Source organism: Rhinichthys klamathensis, unplaced genomic scaffold (genome assembly GCF_029890125.1).
Source record: "Rhinichthys klamathensis goyatoka isolate OS25496 unplaced genomic scaffold, OSU_Roscu_1.1 h1tg000104l_1, whole genome shotgun sequence".
NCBI lineage: Eukaryota > Metazoa > Chordata > Actinopteri > Cypriniformes > Leuciscidae > Rhinichthys > Rhinichthys klamathensis.
Window position 1 is genome coordinate 901,233 of NW_026606643.1, and position 9,639 is coordinate 910,871.

The window sequence follows — 9,639 nt, forward strand, 5'->3', positions numbered from 1 at the left end:
CTGAACACTCACGCTGTTTGTGAAATTGCATTTCGCAGACAGTTTTAAATGACTGATTTGATTTTATAATCTGCGTATGGCCTGCGTTTCCAAATAACTAAAGATATAAGGTATTATATTATAAGCACTTTATGTTGTAAATAAATGTTTTAAATTTGACAATGTACTGTTGGTACATTGCGAAAAAAGGTCAGATATTATATTGCATAAAAGTATTCTAAAAATGGCATAGCAACCTGTGCTTTAAAAAAAAAAAAAAGTAAAAATCGAGAATCGAATCGTGACCTTAGAATCGAAAATTCAATCGAATCGAAGATTTGGAGAATCGTGACACCCCTAATAATGACCTTTTATTGCCTATGTATACATAGCCTACTCAGCGCTTAAACGCACCCATAAACCTTGTCACAGCGCAGCTGCAAAAGTAATCATAAGCGTGCCGTGAAAAAACAGAAGGAGATCGTTTAAACATTTTTAATAATTTATTGATAATGTTTTCGGCTGCAGAGATTAAGTCAATGATGCTGACTGATCATCTCCGCAGTAGTTGACGCGCCTAATACGCACGTTTTATGTGGATAACAATCTCAACAAAGCCCTACTTAACAGCCACTGGGCTTCTGACAAACAAAAACCTGCAGGAGTCATAACTTAATGTGCGGTTCAAACATAATTAGCTTTAGAAGAAAGAGTCACTGACTGACACAATGAGATGATTCTGATAAAACGACTCAGTGACACGCACATCTGTAACATAGATTCCTGCCACACACTCTTGAGACAGCTGCATCAGTCATGGACGGGCTGTAGACGGACTCATACCAATTCAACCCTTTTTAAATCAGTAGAGCAGAAGAACGCAGGAGAAAAGAATAAAGTAAGGGTCCTTTGTGCGAGTCTGACCCCCCTCCCCCTTTAGTGTGTGCACTGCAAAACTCAAAGAAAGTCACTGAATCAGGCCAGAAGACATTTTGATAAGAGGTCATCCTAGGGCTGGGCGATAAAACGATAACGATAATTATCGCGAAATTATTTTCTCGATAAAACGATATCAAGAGTTCGATAAATGTTCGATAATGTTTATGCGCCAAAAGCTCATTTTCAAACTCATTTGAACCGCGCTCCACACAGAGCTTTTATCCGCTCGGCTTAAAGTCCAAACGGCAGCGCAGCGCGAGCTCACTAGAGCAGACGCGTTTACTCTGATCGGCCTCGCTCACGAGATCCAGTGAGAAGCGCTTGAATTCAGCGAAGAACACAAACGTCTCAGTGATTTAAACCAGTTTAAAGGCAGATGAAACAGCGCCGACGAACAGGAGAAACACTGTGTGCAACGATACAGTCAGAATCTGAATTGATACTGAATCCATTTACCACGGATTTTCTGTAACGTTGGCCTAGTAATATTAACTGCACCATGAAATGTGGGATATACATATTGAATTGTATTATAATTTTAATGTAGACAATGTATTAAATGACTAATGGAATATAATTACAGTATTTAATAATGTATTTAGGCTACCGTTTTTTACAAATACCATAGAAACCATAAAGTAAAATATTGCCATGCTAGTGAGCTGCTATAGGCTATCAGAGCAAAGCATGATCAAATTATACAAAATAGTTATAAGGCTTCTTATGAGTATCGGAAGTGGGGCTGGGCGGTATGATGATATATATTGTGGTGACGGTATACAATTTTAGAGATGTAAATATATATTCGTTGCACAGCACTATTGACAGTTTAAGAGCAGTGGTTATTTTCACAGTGGATTTTGTGCATCTTTATGCATTGCATTCTATTTTTAGTTTTCAAATTTGTTTGACTGTTTGGTTCAAATTGTGGTTTTTGATTGAGCGGCAAAAAAATAAAAAAAACCTTTCAAATAACGCAATGCTAGACAAAACAAATCTCCAAAATCACTGTAAAACCATCACCCTTAATAGAATTCAAGATTCACAATCAGCTTTAGCATAAACATGGACCGTTGTAACTTAGTAAACAAGATCCAGACCTATGTAACCTTTCACTGTGAAGCTAATATAGGCACAACTGGAAAGTGCAAACTGTAGTTTCTTAAGCAGCTTACAAAAAAATGCTCTGCACTGCGGAGAACTTAACATGCATACAAGCTTAATGTCTGAAATTAGCCGACTGGCTGCTAGAGACACAATGGGCGGCAGGACTCTTGGAGAGAGGTCTGAAGAATTAAAGGTCAAACAATATACCACACACAGTCTCTCACTTGACATCCTGCTGTTAAGAGGAAGCTAGTCCGATATGCAAGCTGTTCCATTCACCATTGTCTAGCATGGTTAATAAGCATGACAACTGTCTCAATTTGTGTATATATGCACTGTTCATTTTGTAATGTTCACACTGAAAATTCCTACTAGAAGTAGTGCACATAAAATACCTGGATGATGCACTAAGTGAAAAAAAAGTGTGGTACGTTGGAAGCTTAATGTACTCAAAGCAGGAGTTTTCCTTGCATAGCGGAATGGTTAGGTTTCCAAATTCCAAAAAAATCCATTGTTTTAGCTGTGGCATCGAAATTGGAATAGAGGATAGTGAATTTTCACTGGTATCTAAAATATAGGCGTCATTACTGCTTTTACTGCCGTTTCATGGCCGGTGAAAAATATTTATGGCCAGTACATTTTCATTGGCAGGTGTGGCAACAAAAGTTAGTATTAGGCCCGATACTATATTTAGGAATTAGGTCAAATTTCTAAAAAAAATTGAGCTTAGATCGGGCCCAAAAAATCAAGCCTGACCCTACCTGAGCCCGTGCACGTTGTGTCCGAGCCCGGCCCGACACATTAACCGTAATTATGCCCTTCGTTTTTATTTTTTAGTTATTTAAACTTCGTTTTTATTTATTTAAATTTCGTTTTTATTTTTTTTAAATTTCGTTTTTATTTTTTTAAATTTCGTTTTTATTTATTTAAATCTACCCTACTTTGTCAGTGAGAAAAATATTATAAGACTATACCTTATTGAAAATATTGCTTAAGTTAAAAGACCTGTGTGTGTGTGTGTGTGTTTTATATCACTATGTGCAGTGTCTGTTCTCGGAGCATATAAGCCCTGCTCGTGTGAGGCGCGCCGCTCCTTTATTTAAATCTACCCTACTTTGTCAGTTATTTGTTAGTGAGAAAAATATTAGAATACCTTATCAAAAATATTGCTTAAGTTAACAGACCTGTGTGTGTGTGTGTGTTTTGCCATACACATTAGCATAAATGCTCCTGATAATTATTTGTTATTAAAGCATTAACACACAAACCACTGTTAATTTAACATAAAAGCAAGCAGCTACTGCGTGCATGGTTAGGCAAGACTGAATGCGCGCAAAGTGCGCTCCCAAAATAATTCCTAAAAAGCTGACAGTTCATTGCGATCTCACACATCTGTTATCATCAATGAAGCTGACTGCACAATGAATCTTTCATAATATCCACACTTTGTTTGTTATAATTAGAGGATTTGCCATCATACAGAATTCAGCTCTGAACAAAAAGTCCGGTTTGAGCGGTGAGGGGAGTAGCCTATATCTTAAATGCTTCTGATTGGGCATTGCGTTCAAGAAATCAACACATATGTCTGTGATTGGCTACATCGCTCAACGCTGCAAACATGTTATGAATAGAAACTCTGGCCTGTGAATCGTTTCTAGTTGATCTTGTTGCTTTTCTGCAACAGACAGATGAATAAAAATCTATTAGTTTTTATGTTTTATTCATAGATATTTCTAGTTTGCCGGAGTCCCGCGAATCTTTTTATTCTCCCGCAACGCGCACACACAGAGTGAGTGCATTACCGCCCGCGCTCGCACTCGTCCATCAAATCTAGTGCCGGGCCGGGTCAAGGATAGTGTCGGGTCGGGGCAAGTTCGGGCAGAGAATCTAAGCTCTACCGAGTGTGAGCATTAGTAAATTGCATTAGTAAATTGGGCCATACTACATAGTAATATATATTTACTATATAAGAGGCATGGAAGTTCGATTAATGGACTCCAATAATCAGTACTACAAACGTCTTGTTTTGAACTATTGTTTAACAAATAGAAATAATTCGAGCACATAAACTTTCATATGGAGAATTAAATAGATTAAATTTGTGCAGTAAGACTTCACAATTAATCACTGACACTGTACCACAACATTTTACATTTCTTAAGCGTCAAATAACAATGACTCTGAATTTCATCCATTAATCGAACTTCCATAGTGCAGTTCTGACTTGACATGTTCTCATTTGGTTACATTCTGTTACGGAATATATATTTTTTTATTGATTGTATATTTTGCACGTTTTATTCACATCCATTATGCAGGTACAACGCAAGTTTATATTTTGCTTCCTAAAATATATTTACACAATGTAAAATAGTGCCCTGTTGAAGTTTTGCTACATTTTCTTTGTTTTATTTATTCTTTAAGGAGATGCACTGAATTTTGGCGAATAAGAGGACCTATTTTATTTTGATGCACATAGTTGTACATTAGCAGGAATGTAGCACAATATGGATGTGAAAGCAGTTATAATTAGCCTATGTGGCAATACATTTTTTTGGGTTCAAATCAACAAATAATCGTGATGTCAATATTGATCAAAATAATCGTGATTATCATTTTGGCCCAAATCGTGCAGCCCTATTTGGGACACAACTATTGTCTTTCTGATTGTACTTTGATTATCGGCATAAAGTCTTGTCCATGAATCCCCGCTTAGACAGGAAGAAACTATTCAGACAGGTACTCACCTTCGGCTACGTCATCATCGATCGCCCCTTTCACTTGTGAAAAGCACCACTGCACATCGTTTCCCCCGCCTCCGGCTCCTGAAATCAGAAAAGAGTGTTAAAGCAATATCAGGAACATTTATATTGGATTTGATATTAAAAAAAAAATCCTTCCATAGCACAAAACAAGAAAAATAACAGAGTAATACTGCAATGACGGTGGCACTACTGATGCACAGTAGTCAGCGTGAAATGAGGCAGAGAGCTCTCGTCTGAATAACCAAATTTACCCTTTCTTCTTCACCCAGAAATGTTAGGAAACAATACTATAATAGGGTCTACACTCGCAATAATTCATATAAATTTTAAATGATAGCTCTTGCATCATTTTTTAATGAGGGAGAGAAATGGGCTGAGGCAAATCCTGAGTGGCTGCTTGAGGCAGAGCGAAACTGGTTGGTTTTGTTCACGGGGCAAGTGGCTACAGGAGACCGAATGACAGGAACAACAAACGCCCTATGTATTTGAGTAATAGTCGCCTAACGTTACTTCACTACCATACTCCAGTATTTTTGGGTAAATTCTGTTAAAACTGAATACTTGTGTGCGCTTGTGTGTGTGTATACATATAAATCCTTAAAATATGAAAACATAAATTCAATTATATAAAAAAAAATCTATTACAATTCTTAAACCATAAAACCTGAATCCTCCCACCCCTTAAAGACTGATCTTTAAGATTTCTGTCTTTGAATAAGACTGATGCACTAAAATGCTAGAGTAGACACAGGAAAACATTTAGGTTTGTCAGCCGTGCGGATCTCGGTGATTTTAACGGTTAAAGCGCGCGACATGACTCTGCAGATGCCGGTTAAACTTCGCTAGTTTAATGGAGGTGGTGATTTAAAGAGGCCGAGATGTCGAGCAGATTTATACATCAGGCCAGGTGATACATGCATATATACAGAAGAAGAATAAGCAGGACATGCTACCCAACGCAGATTCATGTTTATAACCGACATATTAAACAAATCACGTAAGTTAGCCTGACCGCGCATCCCCGCTAACAATTGATGAGTGGGTTAGCCAGACAGATTCCCACGCAAATGCAGCTCATAAGTAATACACCATGCACGATCACAGAGAAGCCTCGGTACTGCTGAACACAAGCCCAAAACGCTCGTTACATTTCAGTAATATCGACTGAAATATGTGTTGCCGATTTGCTGGCTAACTGAAGGGGAAACGAGACAGCTAACGTTGAATGGCTAGGCTACTGTCAGTGAATCAGATATTCCGATGATGGATTCAGTACAACCGCTGCGCTCACTCTAACAAACAGAAGAAATGGCTATAATCACATTGGTTTCATGCAATCTCTGCTTGAGCAGCTCATAAACTTGTCAAGTTACCTGCCATGGCGAGAGTGGCGATGTCGGACCCTAGTCTTGATAAGCAGTGTGAAGGCAGCGACCAGGGCAAGATTTCCAAGAGAGCCGCCGGAAATGCAGTTTTTCAAAATAAGAGTGCTTGGACTTCTGAGAAATTTAGCAATCTGAAAAAAGGGAACAAAAAGCAAATAAAATTGTAAAACTAGATTTAGTAATAAAAGTGAATGATTATATTATTAGTAACGAGATTTACTGCATTATCAAAGTTATTAATGCAAGTCAGGGGTTTTTAAACTGCGGTCCAGGACCCCCCCCGGGGGCCGCATAGGGGGTCTGTGTAATAGATTAGAGAAAAACTATGCATAAATGTAATAATAGATAATAGAAATAAAATTGAGATAAATAAAAATTAGATAAAATAAAATATATAAAGAGATTTAAATAAATATAATAAAATGTGTCAATAAAAAGAAAAAATGGATTAATATAAGTAAATAAATAAGATTAAAACCAAGAAATAATACATGTAACAGTGCAGTAATATAGGGAGTAAAAAAATGTACATAATGTAAAAAATAAAACAATGTAACAATAGCAATATTTTCCAAATAATATTAGACACATATTTATAATATTTGTTTTTCACTGTATAAATGGGATCTTTATACATGTAAATATATAGCTGCCTTTGAAATTTTAGGATGTGGTCCCTCACATGAGCATGATCATATTTAGGGGTCGGTGGCATCTGAAAGATAAAAAAACCCTGATTCAAGTAACACAGAATTATTTTGTGTTACAGTTTTCCTTTTTGCAAGGAAAACAAACTGACAGCAAAGTCCTCCTGTACTGTATGCAAGGAACCTATTCCATGAGTTATTCTGCAAATCTTGGAAAACCAAGAATCACCTGTTTTTCCATTACAGTTTTTCAAGAGGCACTTCTGGGTCTTGTCTGCCTACATGGATTCATAAATTACATATTTGCACAATGCAATGTTTCTGGAAATCTCTAATGTCTACTGTTACCCTGTATTCATGCATATTATTTATTGTTGCTGCTGGTTTTTTTTTTCATCCATTGGGGCTGATACATTGTTCCTTTAACCTATCTATCAATCTGTACATTATTTATCAATCAACTTATTAATGGTAAATGATACTGAAATATGTAATACTGAAGGGAAGGTGAGCTTTATATAGCAGGCATCTCTGGTGTTTGCCACCGTGCAGTGGAGCAATGCCCATTGTATTCTGTCTAAAGATGCTTAGGCTACATGATGTGCCAACATTGAATGTTCTTTTTGATTTTCATTAAAAAAACACATTAAACAGATACAAGAACTTCCATAATTTGATGCACAGTATAAAATATCATTAACATTTTTGAAAATAAAACCTTAAATAAATTAATTCATATATTAATCTGCCTTAAATTGATAAATTATTTACAAATCTATTAATACATCATACTGAGATCATGATGCAGAAGTGAATGTAAAATATACCAAATAACTTCTTTTCAGAGTGCAGTTTATTTAGATTATTAGTGATTATTTGATGTGCCATTTAAAATAAATAGCATTACACCATTTTGAAAATAAAATATTTACAATGTCATTATATATATGACAAAAAAAAAGCTTTATTTCACATTATTCCATTTTATTACATACTGTTTATTAAACTTTAATAAAAGTTCAGATTAATCTAGTTGTATTTTGAAGGAAAATCACACTTCAGGGCCCGCTATTTCGTCACTTCCGGCTCTTACCTTCGCTTGCTGCTGCTAAATTTTGGTCTGAGAACTATCCGGATAACTTTGCCGGGTTTATTTTATTGCAAGCAGTTCGTCTGAGAATGGATGAAGACGAAACTCGGAAAGAAGCTCTTCTCGGTAGTCCTTTAATTCACTCTTAAATCTTAAGCTTTCTCTGGCTTTCTTCCTGCAACCCACCCTCCTCCTCAGCTCTATCCTCCTCCTGCTCCTGCACTTCTCTCAACATTCAAAATGGCGCAACCCCGCCCTGTAGTGACGTCATCAGCACTGGCCATTCATTGCTGGATGCTGTGGGATGATGAGGTAACTACCACGGTGATCTTGCCTGGCTCACTGGCTGTGTGGGCAGCTGTGGATATGAAATTATACTCCAAACTAATAGGGAAGGAAGCGAACACAAACATTCAACCACAACCAGTATGGAAATCATAGACACGTAATTGGTCATAAAATGTTTTTAAAACATCTTATTTCTTTGCTCATATTTCTTTAAACAGTTATTTATATATTTTCTACTGTATGCTGCTCTGATATGTTTGATTATTTCTAAATGTAAGATCTTTGGTGTCTCTTCTGTGAGATCAAGTGGGTGCATTTTCCATAAGATTTGATTATGTGATGTACCTTTCTGTTTCCATCTCTGCAGACGAGATAATGCGAGATCTTTTTTTTAAAGGTCTTAAAGGTGTCAAAACAACACCTCATATCTATTTTCATCTATCTGACATTGGACCAGTCACGCCGACCTAGCCGGTGCACCAACTATGACACAATGGATAAGTCTGTTTGACCTTTTATTATTAGACCAAAACATAAGTTTAAGAGGATGTAGGCTTCCTGCATAGCTTATGTTCGTTGCTCTTATTTTGCTCTTCACTTATGCTTTTCTTCTGCTTCATGTCTTCTACCTCTCCTTTCATTCTGCAAATATCTTACTACCTTTGTCCTTGTCCTCCTTTTGTTCTCCTTATCTTGTCCTCTGATCTTCATCTGTTTGATACAATACTTAGGATTTTATTATAAACTATTATTTACCCGATTCATTTGTTTGTCTATGATTGTAATGCAGTAGGGGTTCAATCTTCAACTGGCTGGCAGGAGCCGCCACTGGCAGGTCACGTGACCTGTCAGTGGCTGGCTGGCAGCTGCCAGTCTGCCACTGACAGTTGCCAGTCTGACACTGGCAGCTGCCAGTCAGCCACTGACAGGTGCAGTGGCTGACAGTGGCTGGCTATAGTAGTCTATTTGGCAAGTTTCAGAAACCATCGATTTTGGACAGTTTTTGTGTTTTGTGTTCCTCCCTTTCTAGCTCATTTATTATGAATCTGTTGATATGAATAATGTTCTTTAGTATGATTGCTGTTTTGTGAACTGTTATCCCAATATAACCAGTCAAATGGCGAGTGGGGGTTCAATCTTCAGCTGGCTGGCAGGAGCCGCCACTGGCAGGTCACGTGACCTGTCAGTGGCTGGCTGGCAGCTGCCAGTCTGAGACTGGCATGTCACGTGACCTGCCAGTGGCTGGCTAGTTGTCTGGCAGTCTGCCTTTGGCAAGTTTCAGAAACCATTGATTTTTGAGGTTTTGTGTTCCTCTCTTTCTAGCTCATTTATTAGGAATCTGTTGATATGATTATGTTCTTTAGTATGATTGCTGTTTTGAGGACTGTTATCCCAATATAACCAGTCAAATGGCCGTGATCCGACTGGCAGCTTACAGA

The 9,639-nt window shown here is 37.4% G+C and overlaps 1 protein-coding gene across 1 annotated transcript in view; it reads right to left on the minus strand.

Annotated features, from left to right (window-relative positions):
• ppp2r2ab (protein phosphatase 2, regulatory subunit B, alpha b) overlaps positions 1-8,122 on the minus strand; it is a 32,859-nt gene extending 24,737 nt beyond the window's left edge. The window contains exons 1-3 of the mRNA XM_056253265.1: positions 7,916-8,122; positions 6,164-6,280; positions 4,773-4,850 (exon numbers count right to left, since the gene is read on the minus strand). Coding sequence (XP_056109240.1) covers positions 4,773-4,850; positions 6,164-6,170 — 85 coding nt within the window. The 5' untranslated portion in view covers positions 6,171-6,280; positions 7,916-8,122. The remainder of the gene's footprint in view (positions 1-4,772; positions 4,851-6,163; positions 6,281-7,915) is intronic.
• Positions 8,123-9,639: the final 1,517 nt, after the last annotated feature.